Raw genomic sequence first — 22835 nt, forward strand, 5'->3', positions numbered from 1 at the left:
TACTTCTTAATCTCTTCATCTTTTTCACCCATTCCCTCAACCTCCATCCATCTGGCAACCATCAGTCTGTTCCTGTATCTATGAATCTGTTTCAATTTTGTTTGTTTATTTATTTTTGGAATTTTTGACTTCTTTTCCATAGCTATAATTTCATTTTTTTAAAACATTTGTTTATTTTTTAATGTACTTTTATTGATTTCAGAGAGGAAGGGAGAGGGAGGGAGAGATAGAAACATCAGTGATGAAAGAGAATCATTGATCAGCTGCCTCTTGCACACTCTGCACTGGGGATTGAGCCTGCAACCCGGGCATGTGCCCAGACTGGGAATCGAACTGTGACCTCCTGGTTCATAGGTCAGTGCTCAACCACTGAGCCACGCTGGCTGGGTATAGCTTTAATTTTATTAAACATTGGTTCTATTACAATACAGAACGTGTTTTTGTTTTTTAATACAATTTTAGTAATTTTGATTCTTGTTTTTTATTTGTTCCCCCCCAAATAGCCATTAATAAGATACAAATATTATACACTTAACAAAAAAAATGTTTTATATTGCATTCATTATTCCATTGTCCTTTTTGAACCACATTTGGCTTTATTTTACATTATTCTATTTGGTGTTTTTCTCTCTGCAGAGCACTTCCAGCCCTTCTTGATTCAGACGAGGTTAGTAATCAGATCATGTGCAAAAAAATATGGGTCTATTGACTTTATAGGGAATCATAAGTTCTTTGTTCAGGGAGATTTTATTTGACTCAGTAAGAGTATCATTGAAAAGGATGAGAACAGAAATACTAACATTAGAACTCAAATATTCAGGAGGGTTTACTTTCTGTATATGTCCTCCTTTTCCAAAGTTTTATGGTCAGACTTGAGAATGTCTTTAATTTGGGTAGCAAATAACCATACTGTCCCACTTTCTACTTCCTTTGTCTTTAAGAAATTCAGTTTTAACCCTTACATAATCTAGGAAAAAATAATAAAAGGATTGAGAAAGGAATATCATAGACCAAAGCAACATATAAGTTATTTTAAGTTACCTATTATTCATTATTGTCTATGCAACTATCTCCTTCATATATTAAGGATTATAATTAGTACCTCTGATGCTTATTTTTTAAAATATATTTTCATTAATTTCAGAAAGGAAGGGAGAGGGAGAGATAGAAACATCAGTGATAAGAGAGAATCATTGATCAGCTGCCTCCTGCACGCTCCCTTCAAAGGATGGAGCCTGCAACCTGGGCATGTGCACTGACTGGGAATCGAACTGTGACCTCCTGGTTAATAGGTCCATGCTCAACTACTGAGCCATACCAGCCGGGCTTATGTTGATTTTTAATCTTAATATGCTTCCATACAGTTCATCTGAAAGGCTTCACAATAATTGCCTGAGTTAATGGGAACTAGTTAGTCTGGACATGTTCTGAATATTGGGTTGCCGTTAGAGTCTTGGTTTCAGAAAGCCTTTTGAGCACACCAAAAAATTATGGTCAAGAACAAATAAAATGACCATCTTAACGAGTCTCAAATGCAAAGTGTTAACTATATTTGCATTCTTGGGCAACAGATCTCTAGAACTTTTTATCAATGTAATTTTAGTGAGTATAATTTCTTTATAAGGATATACCATAGTTTGTACAATTCTGTATTTTTGAACACTTAATTTTTTCTAGTATTTTATTATAATTTTGAGTGTTGCATTAGAAATTCTTGTGACTAAATCTTTGCCTGCATCCCTGACTATTTCTAATTCAGTTAAATTCCTGAATTAGAGGAGGTACACATTTTTATTAAAGCTTAATCTTAAGTAAATTGTTGTTTTATCATCTTATTTGACTCTAAAACACGCAATTCCTTTTGATTTGTGGTTTGATGTACAGAGGCCTAGAGATTTTGATTTGGTTAATCTTGTGTGGGGCCTGGACGTGTCTATCTTTCAGAATCTTCATAAACGATAAGAATCATCTCTCCTAAGTATTTAATGAACATAAACAAGTACTTGCAGGAATGCCTGTGTGCCTCATCTATATAGAAGATATTTGGAATGTAGGCCATTTAAATTAATGTATTTTGAACAAACCTTTTTATTTTTTTTCTCTAGGAACGAATGATCACACACTTTGAAAGATCCAAAATGGAGTAAAGAGTGGGAAGATGAGCAGTTGAAGATGCTAGTATCTGGGAAGAGATCATCTTCTGTCAATCCTCTGCACTGCTCCATGGATTAAAGGAGGCAATGACATCCTGATCTGTTCCTTGATCTTTGTGCTTTGGAGCTGGCGAGAGGTGTCAGGACTAGAACATCTTATTGAATGATGTTCATAGGATGAAAAAATTCTGCAAGTTTCTTATTTACAACATTGATGCCCCATTCCCTCCCACACCCTCACATGGATGTTGATGCAATTTATGTGTGTTCTTCCTGAACCTTCTATGATGTTTAAATTGTTTAATCTGTCAAACTAAAAAGTTCAACATCTTTTAAAAAATGTGACATCACCAACATAACATGTAATCTCCAGGAGCAACTGCCTGCGATTTTTATTTATTTAGGGAGTTACATAGGTGATGGGGAAATTGTTAATTATCTTTCCATTTCCTGGGAAGCCAAGGTTACATCTTGAAGAGGTAGTTTTGAGGAAAAAAAGTCCTTATGACTTGAGCCATGGTTCTACCAATAATTAAAAGAAAGAAAGAAAAAAAAGAGCAAGGGAGAGAAAGAAACTGTTACAGTGTAATTCAGATAATTTTAAAAAGCAAAATCAAGTGCAATTTTGTTTACAAATGGTATATATTAAAGATTTTTCTATTTCAGATGTACTTTAGAGAAAAATATTAGCTTAACTCTTTTGACATCTGCTATTGTGACACATCCCATTGCTGGCAATGTGGTGCACACTCCAGAACTTTTAACTACTGTTTTGTAAGCCTCAAGGCGACATTGCAGACTCCAGACATTGCTTTGTTTGCCTTCATTCACTGGGTGTTGCACTAGATGCAGAGAGGCACGCCATCTAAGTGCTTGTGAATGAGCACCCTGTTAAAAACTCTAATTCTTCAGAAGCAGGAGCTAATACAAAGGAAACAGGTCCTTCTGGTTTAAGTTTTGCTGCATGAAGTAGTATGGAGACCCTGGACTGCTGCTCATTCTTTGGGGTAAACGGTTCTTGTATCTGGTGTTGGTTTAGAGACTGTTTATAAGAGACATCACAAGGTGATGGGATTCATTTGAAGCACTCTGTTTCTGTTCTAATGGTTTTGTCTACTTTTGCCTTCCAAGAGTTTTGTTCTACATAGAAAGTTCATGCCGTTTTTTAATATAAAAAATTTTAACAAAATTAATGTGTGTTTTCTGTGTCTTTTTTTTTTTTTTTTTACTTTATCTAAAACCCTTCTTTCTCCCAAACTCTCATGGGAATTTTCCTTCCATGATTTTTATTCTATATCGCCTTCCTATCTGTTGAAACCTATAACCACATTACCACAATCTTCACTAATTAATACTATAGTAAAAGTGTTTACATTTATGTAACATTTCTCTACAGCTGTTTGTGATGTGTGTGTGCGTGTTTTTAAAATATATTTTTATTGATTTCAGAGAAGGGAGAGGGGAGAGAGATAGAAACATCAGTGATGCCCTAGCTGGCTTGGCTCAGTGGATAGAGCGTCAGCCTGCGGACTGAAGGGTCCCGGGTTCGATTCCGGCCAAGGGCACATGCCTGGGTTGCGGGCTCGATCCCAGTAGGGGGCATGCAGGAGGCAGCCGATCAATGATTCTCTCTCATCGTTGATGTTTCTATCTCTCTCTCCTTTCTTCCTCTGTGAAATCAATAAAGAAATATATTTTAAAAAAAAAATCAGTGATGAGAGAGTCACTGATTGGCTGTCTCCTGCACTCCCCCTACTGGGGATCGAATCCGAAACCCCGGCATTTGCCCTTTACCAGAATTAAACCTGGGACCCTTCAGTCCACAGGCTGACATTCTATCCGCTGAGCCAAATTGGCTAGGGCTGTGTTTTTTTGTGTGTGTATTTTTTTAAAATCACTAAGGCAATACCTCTAAGGAACCATATGAGAAATTGAGTATATTCTTAGATTAACCCATGACAAAGGTCTGATATAATTGTCATGCTTCTGTTCTTCCATACTAAAACTTAGCAAGTGAATAATAGTCATAATAGGATAGTCGGTCAAATGTGTTTTGAGGCTGGTTAGATGCCGACTTGAGACCAGGAAAAACCCCCCACAAAACTATTGTGTTAAGCAGTTTATAGATGTAGCCTGGGACCTGATAATTCTTTTTCTATGGCTGCTTATGTGATTGTATATAGTGTGTCATTTTTTTAAGAAGGCTTTCAGAAGGAATTTATAGTATTACACTGACCTGTTACCTTATAGTTTGCATTGTTTATTTTAGTCTTAGCCCTTGGTCCTGGAACTACAGGTATTATTAGGCTTCCTTCCAGTAGAGCAGCTGGCAATGCTAAATTTTCAAGGAGTTCAGTTTCTATGGTAAAAATCAGACAACATACGGTTTGTTTAGCATTTTTTTTTCTTACTAGAAAATATTTGATTATCAGAAATAGCGTTTGATAAAGATCAGACAGTATTCCTAATTTTACAATGAAGAAACTGAGATTGTGTAAAATTAAAATGACCAGGCCATCTTTAACTCATTATAGACTCACCCTTTTTTTCTTTTACATTTTTGCTTTAAACCAAATGCTTAATTTTATGACATACCTGCTGTTTTCTTTGTTGTAAATTGCTAGATACTGGTCATTGCAGTGCTTCTCAAACTTTCAAGTGCATGGGCTCACCTTGGGAATCTATTAGACCACTGGGCACCCCCCCCCCCCCCCCATCCTGCCACTCTTCAGAGTTTCTGATTGAGTAGGGCGGGAGTGAAGCCTGAGACTGCATTTCTAACAAGTTCCCAAATGCTGCCAGTCTAGGGACCACCCTTTGAGAACCACTTGCTTGGAACACCTTTAAAATGTAAGGGTAAGGCTGTGATTATAATGCTGATACTAAAACTATCATTTATTGAGTCAAGCATTGCTAAGAGCTCACAGCGCTAGGCAGGTACATAAAGTCATCGTTTTGCACATTAAGGAAATTTAAGTCCTTGGGAGATTAAATTTTTTAAATGTCACAGCCGGTTTCCTAAATGGCAGATCTCCGTCCCAGGTCTGACGCCAAAGCCCGAATTCTATACTTCCTAATCCTGTACTTCCACCACCACACTATACTTCCTAACACAGTTCTAAGATTCCATAATTTCCCCCCTTTTTAAGCCCATGGCTACTCCATAATGGAGGAGCTCTAGGCCTAGGGTGAAAGGGGAACCCAAGCATTGGCGCTTTCCTTGAAGGTGATTTAAGAGCTAGGGCGGAAGGGGCGGGCTCCGGCTGCGGAAGGGGTGGGCTTAGGCCAGCAGGAAGTCCGGTGTTGGGGATGGCTCTGCTGCTGAAAGGCCTGTAGTTGGGGTCTCCGGCCAGTTTCTGCTCGGCCCTTTCCTCAGCGCGGTTCTGCTCACGGCCCGGCCCGGCCCGGCCCTCTCAGAGTGAGGCTGTCCCGGCGACTCTGCTCGCCGCCATGCACGACGCCTTCGAGCCGGTGCCGATCCTAGAAAAGCTGCCTCTGCAGATCGACTGCCTGGCAGCCTGGGGTGAGTCGGAGGACCGAGGGCCGAGGCGGGGGCCCCGGCAGCGCGGGAGCGGCACGGACCCCGCACAAGCCGGGGGACGTGGACGGGCGTCTGGCGGTGCGGGCTCCGGCCGGACGCCGTCCGAAAGGGAACTGCGATGAAGGCGAGCAGAGCATCGTAGACAGCGAGGGCTCTTAGGACCATCCCCTGGGATCCAAGCATTTTAGGGACGTGCCGCCGGCACTTGCTCTTGGTGCAGAGTTGGAGGTTGAGATTTCCTTAATTGTGCTCAGCTTTGGCTTATTTCGATTCCCAAGAAGTCTTTAGTGTGGAGGCACAAGCAGTGGGAAGCTTTCAGCCTGCCAGGAACTTGAGCTTATCTGATGATTGTGTTGTACTGGTTTGGGGGAGAACAAGAGGGGTATGGGGGGGATGAAGAGGAGGGGGATTGGAACAAGTTAACACCGTATGCCATTTTCCCCTTAGTGATCATTCATTGTTCACTTCTCATCATTGTAGGTAACTCACGTTGTTATTTAAACTCTTAATCTAGCCCAGCGATTTTAAGCCAGTGTGCCACAAGAATTTGTAAAGTACGCACTACCTGACTAGTCAAGGGCACTGACCTCTTTTCCCTTAGATTGTAAAAAATTAAATAAAAAAAAATGAGAACAGCCAGCAAAACAATAACCATCCGGAGTGAATGAATAAAAATTGTACATTTTTGGTCAGATCAGCAAAAACAACAACAGTTTTTGGTGTGCTGCAGAATTTTAGTAATTAGTTTGTGTGCCATGAGATGAAGAGGGTTGAAAATCGCTGATCTAGTCAAATGGTTCATTGCCTTATATTCAAGTGCCCAAGTTACCTTAACTCTGTAGGTAGAACACCATCATTACAGGCTGTCCTGAAATTTAACCCATAAAAACTGGCATAAGCCTTTTGGGAGTGGCCAGTACAGAAAACAGGGTCAGACAGCTCTTATCTCTTGTATACTGTGGAATAAAAAAGGTTTCAGCGGTCTAAACTTGGACTCTTAACTATGAACATTATGACTGGTTGTGTCTAACAGCCCCCAAAGACCAAACTGAAATAATTTCAGTTTTTCCTGTTCATGTCCAGGTAAGAAATCAAGGACTATAAAAAGGTAGCTCAGAACCCTTAATCAGATCTTATACTGAGGGCCTGGTAGGAATCTCAGTGGTGGCTGGCATTTTATGCATCATCTTATGGACAGCGCCACCCAGTCAGCCTTGCCCGTGGTGGGCCTGGTGGAGTCTTACGCATCATCTGTGGACAGTACCACCCAGTCAGCTTTGCAGAGCTCTTCACAACCTCTTCAGTAGGGTGCGTTCACTACAGATTTTCATGTTAATGTACACCCCTCCTGCCTTAGCAGCCCTGGGCCTCTTAAAATTGCATCTCCATAGTAAGCAGTCCTCGTCCTTTGGGTTAAGGAGAGAATCCTGCTTCCTCCAGATATCTCAAGAAGGCCTCCATTTTCTGTCATTAAGTGCTCTCAGTAAGAATTTAAAACTTTAAAAATGAAAGACCTGACACTGCACAAAGGGTTTCATTCCCCTATTTCTTCATCAAATATGTATTAAGTACCTACTTACACCCGTCTCTCTGCTAGGGACAGGAATAAGGATGAGTAAGGCACAGTGCCGGTGCTTCTGGGACACACAGTGGGGGACAAAGACAGAAAGCAGATTATGGTACGAGATAAATGATAACAGAGTCATATGCTGCCTATTAGGAAAACATGGAGGAGGGCTACCCAACCCTGCCTAGGACTTGTGCTTCTGAAAAGGATGGGTGTAGTTGGTTACCACACTCTACTTCACTTGTCACAATTTGACTCGGATACCCTGTGGAACTAGTAGTAAACATATCTCAGCCTCTCTCACCAACAACAGTTTGTCACAGTAAAGATTCCCTCCCTGTACCTGTGCTTTTCAGGAAGACAGGCTTGAGATGGTAGGTAGCTTTGGACCTACCTGCCTTGATCTTCCACAGAACAGGAGATATGCCTGTTGCCTGCTAGGATGTTGTGGTAGGTATTGGGGCTACAAGAGGCCATTTACCGCCTCTTGCCTCAAAACTGCTTTATTTTCAGGCTTTAGCAGCAATCAGTATTGCTCTTTCTAGTCGCTGCCCCTTTTACCTGATGTTCATCCAGGAACTTGCAGGACCAGACAGTATTTGAGCTGGACGATAATCTCTCTTCAGAAATGGAAATAAGGAGGGCACTGATGATGATGACCTCTCTCTAAACTCCAGAGTTGTAGAATCCAGCTGCCTTTTAGCATCTTCATTTTGGGTGTCTAGTAACATGGCCAGAAAATTCTTGATGATTACACTCTCCCAAAACATGCCTTTCCCTCATACCATATCTCAGCAAATGTCATTTCTGTTTACTCATTTGGCTAAGGCCAAAAGCCTTGGAATCATTCTTGACTTCCCCTTTTCTCTTATACACCACATTCATTCCATTAGCAACCTTGTCTGCTCCTCCTCCAGAGTAAATCCAGATTCCAGTCATTTCTTTCCATCTCCACTTTTTCTACTCTTGATGAGGTCACCATCCTCTCTCATCTAAATTACTATAGTAGTCTTCTGACTGATCACCTGTGTTTGCCATTGTGCTATTTTCAGTTTTTTATCCACACAGAGTGATCTTTCAAAAACTTAATTACATCTCTTCTCTGCTCAAAATCCTTCAGTAGCTTCCCATCACAATTAGAATAAGTTCCAAAGTCCTTACCATGGCTGGCTATGCCTGAGATGGTCAGGCCTCTGGTTTTACTTCCCTGATTTTATTTCCTAGGCTCTTATCCCTGAACCTGTCTGGCACTAGTCACACACACTGTCTTTCTTGTTCCATGAACAAACATGGCACATACCTACTCCAGGGCCTTGGCACTCGCTGTTTCCTCTGCCTGGCACTCTTTTGCCTTAGATATTTCATGGCTCATTCCTCATTTCATTCAAGTTTCCACTGAAATGTCACATAAATCAGCAAGACCTTCCCTAACTATTCTATATTAAAGAGAATGCTATATCCACCATTGTGCTATTCTCTTTTCCAGTCTTATCATTCCTTCCATCATGGGTTGTCATCTAATGCTATCCTATATAATAAAGAGTTAATATGCAAATGATCATCACGCCCTCCCGCCGGAGCCAGGGGACCTGAGGCCAGGCTGGGGGACCTGAGGCTGCGCCCCTCGCCCTGGCGCCTGGGCCGGGGAACCTGAGGCTGCAACCCCCCACCCAGCGGGGCTTGACGGGGGACCTGAGGCTTCGCCGCCAGGGCCGGGGCACCTGAAGCCGCACCCCCTGCCCTGCGGGCCTTGACTGGGGTGGAGCTAGCTGGGTCTCAACGCAATTTCGAGGCGCGCATGTGTGGGTGGGGACTTGACTCTGGGTCCTGCAGCACACCCCAGACTCTGACAGGATGGAGATTTTCATATACATTTTACTAATTTTCTTTCATCTCTGACACTTCTATTATAGAGAAAGGGCAAATAGCAATATTAAAATATTTCCTCTAATTCCCTTTTAACGTGCACGAATTTTGTGCACTGGGCCACTAGTTTTATATATTATTATTGTTTCTCTCCATATTAGAATATAAATTTCTTCAGAGTAGGAACTTTGTCTTCTATATCCCTTTATTTGCAGTGTCTAAAACAATTCCAAAGTTTTAATGGGTATCCATTAAGTATTTGTTTAATTAATGAATAATAATATTAATGGTAATAGCTTCCATTTATTGAATGCTAATCTATTGAGCTTTTATAAATAATAACTCCATTTTGCAGAGGAAGAACATGAGAATCTAAGTAATTTTTTTAAGATCATATCTATAGTAAATTATGGCTGATTCTACAGCCTGGCTCCCAAACTTTAATGCATAGTCAGAGCCTGTAAAAAAAAAAAGCAGATGTGTATGTGTGTATCTGTATGTGCATATACGCAATCATATTTGCTTATATTATCCAAAGAAACAATGGAAAAATAAATCACAAACTACTAAAATGCTTACCTATAGTGGAAGGGAGAGAACAGTAGAGTAGATAAGGATGGAAGCTAGATTTCTTACAGTTTTAACTTTGGAACTACATACATGTCTAATGCAATAAAATGAAGTTTAAAATTACAAATTTCAGGGCACTCACCACTGCAGAATCATTGATGCGGGATCTCTGGAAGCGGGGCTCAGGAATGTGCATTTTTAATAAGTCCAAGTGATTCTGATGTGGCTAATCAGGGCCTTATGCTTTCAGAAACACTGTTCTTTGCCCTATGACCTAGTGAAGGGAAGTGACCACCAGCTTATTCCCTGCAGTGGCCAGCATTGGGCCAGGAATGGAATTGTTAATTACATGAGGTTGGACTGGGTTGTACTGCTGGACAGATCATTAATAGGGTAATTATGAGCAAGAAAGGCCAGCCTTACTCACTTCCCAGGAGGGATCAAGTCCAACCTTGTGTCTCAGAATTAGGCTGTCATGAATTTTCTAGGGCTCAGTATCACCCGTTTATGAATGTGTTACTTGTTTGTATAGTGCATGCCACTTTCTGATGTGCAGTGTTGCATCTCAGAATGGACTATTTACCCTGTGCTGTGCTTGCTCTGCAGGCTCTTCGTTCTCTGTGTTTTGCATGTACAGCTGTGTTATATGGTGACATGTCAGTAGAACGTGAAGGCCCAATGTGCTCAGGTCCTCTGGCCACCCGAGTCCCCACTGACTTCTGTAAGGTTCTGTGCTGTTATTACATTTTCCTTATGACTTTGAGGATTAGGGATGAGTATGTGTATGGTGCTTTTACCATTTAAAGGAAGTTACAGTACTTACAAGATGAAGGCATTTTTCCGTAACACCTCCAAATGAAAAAACTTAAAAGGTTAAATAAAATTCCAATTACAAAATTTAAAAACAGCCCTGGCTGGTGCGACTCAGTTGGTTGGCATTGTCCCATACACTAGAAGATTGCTGGTTCAATTCCCTGCCAGGTCGTATGCCAGGATTGTGAGCTCCATCCCAGGTGGGGGGTGTGTAGGAAGCAGCTGATCAGTGTTTCTCTCTCATAAATGTTTCTCTCTCCACCTCCCCCTCCCCCATCTCTCAAATCAATAAAAACATATTAAAATTAAAAAAAAATGTTTTTCAATGAACTTATTAGACTCCTTTTGATGACCAGTAGAGTAGACATTTGATAAGAACTATCTATTGGCAAATAAATATTTCAAAAAAAATGGAAAATGGGCTCTCAAATATCATGCTTATGAGTTTGACTTCATATTGTAGTGGTGCAGCTTCATGAGAATTTAAGCCCCAGTGGAACAGCATCAGAGATCTGCTGCAAAGTAACCCACACGGAAGAACATGTGGAGGGAGACCAGCTGAGGCTGTCACTGGGGTCCCTGGAGAGACGACGAGAGAGGGCTGTGGGGAGGTACCCTGTAGAGAGAGCATGATAGACAGGCCTTGCAGACCCGGGGGAAGGTGAGTCTGTTAAAAGAGAGAAAGAAAAACAGGAACTGGTGGGGGCTTGGGGGTTTGGTAAAGGAAGCATAGTAAAGAGGAGGGGTTATGCTGGCCTTTTCATTATTGATATGTATGTATGCCATAAGAGAATTTTTAAAAATTTCACACTTCATTTTATTTATATTTGAAATATCAATGGGTTTCTTAAGAATCAACTTTAATATTACCAGTTGCTCATACAGTGATATCTAAACATTATCTTTTACAAAGCAAGCACTGTAAGCTGAATTATTTTTCTATGTTCTGTTCCAACATAAATCTCTAGCATTCCATTAGAACTAGTGTTATTTCTGATTTTGACTTATGTTATTAAGAGCACACCGTGTCTGCCCAGCCAGCTTGGCTCGGTGGTTGAGCATCGACCTATGAACCAAGAAGTCACGGTTCAATTCCTGCTCAGTGCACATGCCTGGGTTGCAAGCTTGATCCCCAGTATGGGGTGTGCAGGAGGCAGCCGATCAATGACTCTCTCTAATCATTGATGTTTCTGTCTCTCCTTCTCCCTTCCTCTCTGAAATCAATGAAAATATTTTTAAAAAGTAAATAAAATGCACAATAAAAGAAGACAATCACTTTCTTTTTCTGGAAGACTAAGGACATCAACCTGGAAGATGTTCCTGAGGTGGCTCCTGACTCGTTTTTATAAATATAACCACTGCCTTCCAGACCACCTCTGGCCAACACCCAGTCTTTTGATGTGAGACACTGATTAAGTGCATCACAGCATGTGGTTAGGTCCTGACTCACATGCATATCTTACTACATGTGTGACTCTGGGCAAATACTTGTCCCCAAGGCCTCAACTCCCTCACCTATAAAAAGGGGATTTATAAAAAGGACGTATTTCAAAGGATAGTTGTGAGGATTCATGAAATAACATTAATTATATGTGCTTAGTATTTTCCGGAATACAGTGCATGCTCAGTCTATTTGTACCATTATCCATATTTTATTTTACAAAGGAGCAAGAGAGTATATGACTGATTTCTGTTACAAGATCAGAGAGCTGAGGAAGTATCTGTATGTGCTTAGCTTCTCTTAATGAGTTACTATGGATCTGTCAGGTAATTAAACACTTTCAGAGCCTCTTTAGTTGTACTATAGACCACTGTCTCCCAAAATGAGGCCCCTGAACCAACAGCATCACCTGGAACTTCTTAGAAATGCAAGTTCCAGAGCCCATTTCCAGACCTATTGTAAAGGAAGCAGGTCGGCCCAGCAGTCTGTTTTCACAAAGCCTCACATGATTCTGATACACACCAGCGTTTTAGAACCATGGGCCTCCACCATCATTATTTTTTTTTTTTTTAAACGAGAGCTTTATTGAAATGTAATTCACATACCATATAATTCACCCATTTAAAATGTACAATTCGGTGGTTTTTAGTACGTTCACAGAATTAAGCAAGTATTGCCACAGTCGATTTTGGACCATTTTCATTACCCTAAAAAAAACTCCGAACCCATAGTATTCATTCCGCATTTCCCCCCAAGCCCACCCCTCCTAGGCAACCACTAATCTTCCTGTCTCCATAGATTTGCCTAATTCTGGACATTTCTTATAAATAGAATCATACAATATGTAGCCCTTTTTGTCTGGCTTCTTTCATTAGCATAATGTGCAGTTCATCCTGGTATAGATGTATCAGCACTTCATTTCTTAATTTCCATTGTATGGATATGCCACATTTTGTTTATCTCTTCATCAGGTGATTGACATTTGGGTTGTTTCCACCTTTTGGCTATTAAAAATAATGCTACTATGGAACATTTGTGTAAAAGTTTTTGTGTAGATGTATGTTTTCATTTCTCTTATTTATATGCCCAGGGGTGGGATTGTGAGGTCATATAGTTATTCTATGTTTAATCTTTTGAGGAACTGCCAGACTGTTTTCTAAAGTGACTGCACCATTTTATATTCCTGCTAAGAATGTATGAGGGTTCCAATTTATTACCATCTTCATCAAGACGTTATCATCTTCTGTAACCTTAATATACTACGGCACTTCTTATTTTCCCAAAGGTTAACTCATTAAACTTTCAAAGGATGCCTTTTAGCTGTCATTTCTGAGATTAGATACTTAATTTCATGTTTATGTTATCCATTTTAGGATTTTATAAACTTCTATGATGTTTTAGGGCAGTTTAATTTAGAAACAATGAAGCCAGGGGCATTTTTTTCTTCTCTAATATGTCTAGTCTGGTAATTGTTGAATAAATGCTTTTTTGACTGGTTGATTCTCAAATAGTTCTTGACTATAAACATTCTTTAGTTTTGCAAACACCTGCTATCAAAAAAACCACAACTCACTTTCTTGACCCTTTGATTCGGATTACCACCCCCAGATAAGAAAACAGGGTCTGACAAAAGCTGACCGATGTTTCTCATTTCATTTCTTAATGAAAAGCTCTTTTCTTTTCCAGAGGAATGGCTTCTTGTTGGAACCAAACAAGGACATCTTCTCCTCTACAGGATTCGGAAGGATGTTGGTAAGTGGCAACTTTCCAGAACTGGAAAGAAATGGCTTACTATCCATGCAAAAAAAAAAAAAAAAGTTTTGATAGTTGGCTAATGTACAACTGTAAAATCAGTGATTTCTGGACCATTAAAAGAGTGGGTGGGGATTGGGAGTAGCACTGTGGGAAAGTGGGGAGAATCGTGTGAGAATTTCCAGGGTTTTTTTTTTTAAATTTTCAGACCATATGCCCCTGTGTCCATGGGGATGGCGAGGCCAGGGGTAGGGGGGTTAGATGTTCCCCCCTTCCTTATTTTTTGGAGACTTCCTGAAATAAGAAATAAGAAATGTTATGTTGGGAAATAAGATGTTTCTGTAAATGATCTGGTAGTAGGAAAAAAATTAGGAACCTTTGATTTAAAAGACCTTATTGATTATGAGGGGTAAACTAAGAGAAAAAGGATCTAGGTTTGAGTCCAGCTTATTTCTGTTTGGCTACTTGACTGAGTAGGGCCTTTCCAATGTCATTTTTCCCTTCTATAAACTGTCAGTTTTTATCACAAACTTGTTTGGGTCAGATTCAATAAAATGTTTGAAAGAACTTAAAAAACTAAAGTTCTAATTAAATGTGCCTTAGAATAGTAACTAAAAAGTATGTGAAATTTATTCTGTTAGAGAACCCTCTAACAGAAAAAAAAAAAAGTATTTCATTTCCTTTTCCTAATTTTATTTCCCTGCTCTCTTTATGGAAAATCGTTGTTTGGATATTATGCCCTGGAGCTTCAAGTCTGTAGAAATCTGCTGTTAATGCCACAGTAGGTTGAACCCTATGAAATTGTCATTATTCAGCCATATTAGAAAAACAAAATTTCATAGCTTTCAACCTGATAAATAACTTTCTATAGTAAATTACTTAAGGAAACATGGAAATAGAGCCTTCTTTTTAGAACCTAGAGCAAAGGTAACATAGGGGGAAAAGAACATCTTACTAGTATAGGGAAAGAGAAAAATTATTTCCCCTCTATTCATTTTAGGTTCATTGGCTAAAGACCTGTAAATCAGATGGACAAAGGACAGATTAACAAGAAGAAAACAAGTAGAGGTTTATTAACTTGTGCATTTTACGTACACATGAGAGCACTCAGAGATGAGTAAGGCAAAGGGGTGATTCGAACTTGGGCCTTTGTGTCATCCTAACAAGCAAACAACAAATTTTTAGAGAAGTAACCAGATAAAGGAAAAGGACTTGTGAGTTTCTAGAGTGGCAAATTGTGGGAAAGCAAATATATGGAGATAAGTTTGCTATGTAGATTTCTCTGCTGCCATCTCTGAGCTGATAAGGGTCTTGAGTTGTTTCCAGTGATTAAATTCTGTCCTTCCTAATAGAAAGGGGAGAGCCAGCTTTGTAAATTTATGTTGTGCTTTTAGGCAAGTAGTAGAGCAGAGAGCTTTTTTTTGTTGTTTGTTTTTTGTTTTTGTTTTTATTGATTTTAGAGGGAGAGGAAGGGAGAAGGAGAGAGAGAGTGAGATATTGATGAGAGAAATATCTATCAACTACCTCCTGCATGCTTCCTACTAGGGATTGAGCCTGCAGCCCAGGCATACACCCTGGCCAGGAATCGAACCGGCACCCTCTCAGTGCATGGGATGACGCTCAGCCAACTGAGCCATATCACCCAGGGCAGAGGGAGTTTATCTTATATCTGCTTCTTCTTAGTTGCCTTCAGCTCAAAATAATTCTTAAGCCAAAGTAGCATATTTGGGGTGCATATTCGTCTACCCTTCACTGGTGCAATAGGAAGATGAGGAAGGCACCTGCTGTGGTGCAGTGAGAAGAGAAACCAGAAGTTCAAAACAGAGCGTTTATTTCTTTTTTTTTTCTTTTTTTAAAAAATATATTTTATTGATTTTTTACAGAGAGGAAGGGAGAGAGAGATAGAGAGTTAGAAACATCGATGGGAGAGAAACATCGATCAGCCGCCTCCTGCACACTCCCTACTGGGGATGTGCCCGCAACCCAGGTACATGCCCTTGACCGGAATCGAACCTGGGACTTTTCAGTCCGCAGGCCGACGCTCTATCCACTGAGCCAAACCGGTTTCGGCCGTTTATTTCATTTCTAAGTGTTTCAACTTTCTTTTCAATCAGCAATCAGCAAACTTGTACCAAAAAGGACCAAGTAGTAAATATTTTAGGCTTTGCAGGCTATAAGATCTCTGTTGTGACCACTGAACTCTGCCATTGTAGCAAAAAGGTAGCCAATATGTAAAAGAAAGGGCATGGCTATGTTCCAGTAAAACCTTATTTACAAAAACATGTCAAAGGCTGGATTTGACCCAGGGGCAGTACTTTGCTGGTCCTTGCTATAAGTTTTTAGTTTTCAGAGCCAGAATATTTGCATTCTGTGACATCTACCCAGTCTATAATTTGAAAATTAAGCTTGCCTTGGATTTTATTCAGCATTCAATAGCTGTGTTTTGACTCTACTTTGGGCTCAGATACTATGCAGAACAGGGAGATAAGAGCCTAATATTCTTTTTCCCTAATAGATAAGTAGTTCTTTGTACCATCAAATACAAGTATTACAATAAAGCCACTTGTTTAATATACCATTTCTGTGTAACTAGTGAGGAATTGACAACTAGACTATCAAAATAAATCTTTCAGCATAGTATGGACTCAAACTGATAATATTTGTGTTAATCTGATGTGGACCCCTGATGGTGACTGTTCCTTGTCCTGTGATCAATTCACCATGTGCCCTTTGACAAGTTAGTCTTCCTGGGCCTCAATTTTCCCATAGGCAATTTGAATAGCAATATTAGCCTACCTTAGACTATTAGGAAATCAAACTCTGATTAGAAACTCTTCTTCTTCCTGTACCCAAATAGAGTAGTTCCGTTCTGGCCTAGCTCTGGTCTGCTTAAGGGCCAGAAATAGGCCTGGGCCTCCGTGAATCAGCATAGAACTAACTTGGTTTCTCAACTTGAGATATTATAAAGCTGGAGAGGTCTGCAACTAGACTGTCTTTCTGAGGAAAGGGAGTGGGTAAGAAGGTGTCATCCAGTATTAAGGGGTCTGGGTTCTGATCTGACCTGAGCCATCTCCTTTAGCTCAAAAGTCTCTGGGCCTCACCCTACTCATACCTTAAGCATAGGGGCCAGGTTAGTTCCCGTCTAAGGTCTTAACAACGTTAGGCTTGCTTCAGTGGTGCTGTCTGCGCCAGAGCAGTGGTTCTCACAGTGTGGTCCCCAGGTCCTTTCAGAGGGTCCACAAGGCCAACTAAGTTCACAGTAACACTAAAGATTATTGTTTTTTTCACTAACAGTTACTGACATTTGCACCAATGATACAAAAGTAACGGTAGCTAAAACTGCTGACCCCAACCACACTGGCGGGACTCAGTGATTGAACGTGGAACTATGAACCAGGAGGTCAGGGTTCGTTTCCTGGTCAGGACACATGCTCGGGCTGCAGGCTCAGTCCCCAGTAGGGGGCTTGCTGGAGGCAGCTGATGTTTCTGTTTCTCTCTTCCTCCCCTTTCCTCTCTGAAATCAATAAAAATATTTAAAAAAAATAAAACTGCTGGCCCCTTAGCACAAGTTCAAGACAGTGGTCAACAAACTTGTTGCTACCAAACTGTACTAGTAGTCGTGTTTTCTCCATCATGCACTCACAGTGGTTTGGGGTTTTGTTTTGTTAAAGCCAGTTTCACTTAAGAATATTCTTTGTGAGGCAGTAAAAATTCTTCATTTCATTATATCTTACCTATGAGAACACATCTTTTTAATGATCTCTGTGATGTCATGGGAAGTTCACATAGAGCTCTTCTGCCGGGTGCCCAGGCACGAAGCACAGTGGCTGTCTCAGTTTGGAAGAGTACTTGTATGTTTGAGTTATGAGCCAAACTGGCCACTTTTTTTCACGGAGCATCGCTTTTGCTTGAAAGAATGACTGACCGATAGATTATGGTTTTTCAGATCATTTGTGTATTTGGTAGATATTTTCTCAAAAATAAGCAAAGGGAATCTGTCACTTCAAAGAAAACAACTGGCATTTTATTATTTTTTTTAATATATTTTATTGGGATAGAGAGTTAGAAACATTGATGAGAAAGAAACATCAACCAGCTGCCTCCTGCACACCCCCTATTGGGGATGTGCCCGCAACCCAGGTACATGCCCTTGACCAGAATCGAATCTGGGACCCTTCAGTCTGCAGGCCGACGCTCCATCCACTGAGCCAAACCTGTTAGGGCACAACTGGCATTTTATTGCTAATGATACAATAAAAGCTTTCAAGAGAGAATTGGAATTGTGGAAAACTTGTACGCACTCCCATGAGCTTGACAACTTCTCAATACTAAAGATTTTTTTGATGAGATTGGGACAGGGGATAATGAATGATTTAAAAAAAAAAGTATCCTATAACAAAATGTGCCAGCATTTGGAAAATCTGCATAATTCAGTGAACCAATATTTTCCAGAGCATGTAGTTTCTAAATCATGAGTAACAGATCCATTTAAAGTGTATGATAGACCAATGGACTTTAACAGAAAAGTTCATTAACAGGTTTCAGATTCCACATTGTAAGAAACTTCATTTGTCAAGTTTTGGAACAGTATCAAAGATGTCACAGTTAATCTAGAAAAGCTATTAAAATATTCCTCCTATATCTAACTATATGCCCATGTGAGGACAGATTTTTGTCCTATACTTCAACCAAAACAGTGTATCAAAGCAGATATGAGAGTCTAGCTGTCTTCTGTTAACCCAGACACTAAAGAGATTTGCAAAAATATAAAACAATGCATTTTTTAAATTAGGAAAAATAAGCGCTTTTTTTGGTTAAAATATGTTGTGCTAAATGTAATGGATTTATTGCTTGTTATTTTTGAGTTAATAAATACGTATTTAAAATTTTTTCAGTTTTAATTTCTAGTGTGGCAAACATTGCTAGTTATAACCCACATAAAAGTTTTAGGGTCCTCAGTAATTTTTAAGATTATGAAGGGGTCCTGAGACCAAAAAGTTTTTAAAATCATTACCTTAAAGCCAGGGGTGGGGAACCTTTTTCTGCCAAGGGCCATTTGGATATTTATAACATCATTTGTGGGCCATACAAAATTATCAGCTTAAAAATTAGCCTGCTGTATTTGGTCAAACATTTAATTAACTCACTCCTAATGCCTTGGCAGGGCCAGACCAAATGATTTCTTGGGACTCATACGGGCCCCTTCTTTTTTAACATTAATACTTCAAGAAAAAATGATTTTAAATATAATATTTTTATATGCAATATAAAAATGCAATAAACATTAAACGGCCCCTTCTTCATCTTCCCTGCTGAGTTACACACGGGGGAAGTGTGACCAGCTTTGGTGGCACGGGCCCTTGTGGATGCCTCATTGAATCCCTACCGACTGGGGTGGGCAGGAGCCCACCTAGGGGTGGGAGCAACGGGTCAGCAGTGTGAGTAGTTTGTCCACACGCTGAGAGGCAGGGAGCAAGGTGTGGACTCCGCACAGGCTGGACAGTCAGCCCTGAGTTTGTTCCGGGCTGTCTTTCACTTGGCTGCTAGCGAACTGCTTGACCTATCAGGCCCCTCAGATAGGAAATTGGAATAATAGTACTGATTTCTTGGGGGTAGTTATGAGGTTACAGGAAACACAAATTTTTTAACCCAATTAATGATAGCTGCTGTTATTATCAATTATTTCCTTTTTGACTCTTTGGTGACTTTTGAGGCTGAATATGTTTATCATCCCAGCAAGGCTGGCTTCACATATTTTTATGGTACATAACTTTTCCCCCTTTTTTGCAACAGTGCCAGCAGCTGTGGCATCACCTGAAAGTGGCAGTAAGTGTAGATGCGTTAAATTGCTTTAGCTCTGGGGATGGTGTTGAGTGTGTTTGCTCTGTCCCAGAACATCGGGTAGCAGCTAGGAGTTGGTTGGAATTGGATCTAAGGCTGCTTTGGGCTGGTTTTCATTGCTTGGACTCTTAAACATTTGACTGTTACTTTTTATACTCTTTTTTTGTGAAATACTTTGCCAAGGTACTATTTTGTAGGATAAGATGTTCAGACTCACAAGTACCTTGCAGCTTCAGTAAACTTCTGTGGTGTCGTACTGTCTGCTAATGCCAAGTGGAAGCGCATGAAATCCTCTGCTCTAAAACTGGAGTTGAAAGCAACTTACCGTACGCAGTAAAGACAGCTGGCTCGTATACGTCTCTGCCTTCTAGCCTTTTAGGAACTGTTGAAGATCCCTGTGGGAGAGTGTATGGAGCAGCATTTTGTGTGGTCGTTTTCTTTGTATATGGCCCTGTGTTTGGAACTGTGTTTCTTTCTTTCTTTTCCATAGGCTGCAACAGGTTTGAAGTGACACTAGAGAAATCCAATAAGAATTTCTCCAAAAAGATTCAGCAGGTAGGCAGTGATGGTGGTTGCTACATTTATATTTGACTTCTCTGAGACTTTGTCAGAACTAGAACTTCGGTAACATCATTTAACTCTTTGAATCCTCTGCTCTGTCCTCCCATTTATTCAGGGGTTTCTGTCTATCCATCATGTGTCTGAGATCCTTTCACAAGCAGAAACTGTGATTGCACATAAATAATAAGTCAGATCCCTATTATTGGTGTAGGTTCTTTAGTCCCTTTTTGGTACTGTAGTTAAATGAATGTTTGTTAACCCTTGTCAGGAATGTTTAATGAAGTCTAATGATTTGCTGTTTTCCAGATCCATGTGGTTTCCCAGTTTAAGATTCTAGTCAGCTTGTTAGGTAAGAAAGGGGGGCTATGATTGTATTTCATGTGTCAAAAAACACAAGCTATGACCTAATTAATCCTTTCATGGTTAATTTGGTAATTATTACTAACAATGAAACTGACATGTTCCAAATCCTATATAATAAAAGGCTAATATGCAAATCGAACGAATGGAATGACTGGTTGCTATGACATGCACTGACCACCAGGGGGCAGACGCTCAATGCAGGAGCTGCCCCCTGGTGGTCAGTGTGCTCCCACGGGGTGGGGGTGGGGGTGGGGGCGCCACTCAGCCAGAAGCTGGGCTCATGGCTGGCGAACGCAATGGTGGTGGTGGGAGCCTCTCCCGCCTCCATGGCAGTGCTAAGGATGTCCGACTATGGGCTTAGCCATCATTTGTACATCCCTCGAGGGCTCCTGGACTGCAAGAGGGTATAGGCCTGTGCACGAATTTCATGCACCAGGCCTCTAGTAATATATAACAGGCTACAGAGGTAAATAAGGCAAGAACAGCCTCCATAAACTTGAACTCTGTTCTCCAAGAAGTGTCACTTCATTTATTCACTCATTCATTCATTTATTCATTCAGTAATCAAGCAAATATTCATTGAGACCTACTCTAGGCATTGGGGATACTATGTTGAATAAGACCTGGTTTCTATCTTGTGTTCCAATGTGAAGACTGAAATGATAAAAAGTAATCATGATACCGTGTGGTAAGTTACAGTGGAGAGTTATAAAACGTGTTGTGGGATCTTAGTAATGGGAGGGACAGCATTACTTAGTGGGTGATTAGGATTGTGGCAGAACGAAAGTGGTAGGCAGAGCATTATAGGCAGAAGACGGAGCTTAAGCAAAGGCCCTGAGAACAGGCCAGACTTAGGTGGAGAGGGGCAAGAGGCAGGTGAAAGACCGATCAGGGCCAGGCTGTCCAGGGCCTGTGTGAAGCCACAGTCTCATGGGTGGCAGCCAGTGAGGACTTTCCTTGGCAAGCAGACTAGAAGCCTGCTGCACACTCAGTACTTTCAGCCCAGAGCCCAAGTGGTAGAGTCATTTTAAACTTGGGCTTAAAATGGAGAGGAGCATTCATGACAGAAGCTAGATCGAGGCCTGAGTGAAATCCTTTTGTATGCTTTGCTAGAAAAGAAATCCTTGCAATTGGTTTGTACAAAATCCATGGGGGTTTCCTTTCTCTTATTGGAGCCTCCCGATATAAGTAGCTTTGACAACCATTTCTTATACAAACATTGCATCACAAATTTCCAGACTTGAGAAGGAGTATGAGAGTGCTTTGGAAGTGAAAGAGGTCTTTTATTTAAGCCAGCCACAATTTAAAGGAACAAAACATCCAAGTTCAGAAGACTGAGGAACCTCTTCCTGTTTTGTAACAGACCAGAGTAAATCATTGTTAGTGAAACTGAAGGTACATCTACAACCAACCCTTGCCATTTGGTTCTGCTGGTGGTTCTAGTTTTGTCTTTGTCTTGAAGGTGGCTGTATTAGAGAATTGTGATAATTTATTGTGATGTTTTGCTTCCTTCTAAACAGAAAATAATATTTATGTCCATGACCTATTGACATTTCAACAAATCACTACGGTTTCAAAAGCAAAGGGAGCATCGCTGTTCACATGTGACCTCCAGGTAAGTGTAGGCAAGATGAAATTCAACTTTGTGCTTAAAGAAAAAGTCTTTCCTCCATCATTTATACCATTAGATGGGAAGAATAACATTGATATCCAATCCCAGCAGAGACTCTAAAGAGAATATTTGATTTTGGATTGTATTAGAGAAATTTCCCCGTTAGTATGTAGTCTGAGGTTGAAGCATTTGCATTTCTGGTATGTGTGCTAATTAAAGCACCAGACAGCTGTATGGCAGGAGGCAACTAACCAAGGATAAAAGCACCTGTGATGGAGAAAACATTACTGGGAAGTGAACCATGAACATAGCTGTGAGACATTAAATTGACTCTTATTCTAAGCATATCATCGTGGCTTCTGTCTTTAGGGAGCTTTTGTCATTCAGGAAAGACATTTCTCATTTTTTGCTAATTCACCACCCTTATATTCTTTAAAATCTGCCTTACCCACAACTTTGATCACTTTTTAGCATTTATGATCTGCATTGTTTTATGCGTAGACATTTTCTTTACCGCCAACTCCTTTTTCTTTTTAAATTAAAAAAAAAAAAAGATTTCAGAGAGGGAGAGGGAGAGAGAGAAACATTGATGAGAGAATCATTGATCACCTGCCTCCTGCACACCCCCTACTGGGTGATTGAGCCTGCAACCCGGACATGTGCCCTGACTGGGAATCAAACTGGCAACCTCTTGGTACATGGGATGATGCTAACCATTGAGCACACTGGCTGGGTCTTCCCCCACACACACACAC

At 40.5% G+C, this 22835-nt stretch overlaps 2 protein-coding genes across 2 annotated transcripts in view; both read left to right on the forward strand.

The window, feature by feature from the left end:
- Positions 1-3335, forward strand: part of TMEM87A (transmembrane protein 87A) — a 47150-nt gene extending 43815 nt beyond the window's left edge. The window contains exons 19-20 of the mRNA XM_081112761.1: positions 637-667; positions 2106-3335. Of these exons, the coding sequence (XP_080968887.1) occupies positions 637-667; positions 2106-2147 (73 nt within the window). The 3' untranslated portion in view covers positions 2148-3335. The remainder of the gene's footprint in view (positions 1-636; positions 668-2105) is intronic.
- A 2083-nt stretch (positions 3336-5418) lies between these two features.
- The window catches only part of VPS39 (VPS39 subunit of HOPS complex), a 47102-nt gene continuing 29685 nt past the window's right edge, over positions 5419-22835 (forward strand). The window contains exons 1-5 of the mRNA XM_081112772.1: positions 5419-5676; positions 13638-13703; positions 20035-20099; positions 20412-20454; positions 21989-22083. Of these exons, the coding sequence (XP_080968898.1) occupies positions 5604-5676; positions 13638-13703; positions 20035-20099; positions 20412-20454; positions 21989-22083 (342 nt within the window). The 5' untranslated portion in view covers positions 5419-5603. The remainder of the gene's footprint in view (positions 5677-13637; positions 13704-20034; positions 20100-20411; positions 20455-21988; positions 22084-22835) is intronic.

This window comes from Myotis nattereri (assembly GCF_964212035.1).
Source record: "Myotis nattereri genome assembly, chromosome: 1".
Classification (NCBI taxonomy): Eukaryota; Metazoa; Chordata; class Mammalia; order Chiroptera; family Vespertilionidae; genus Myotis; species Myotis nattereri.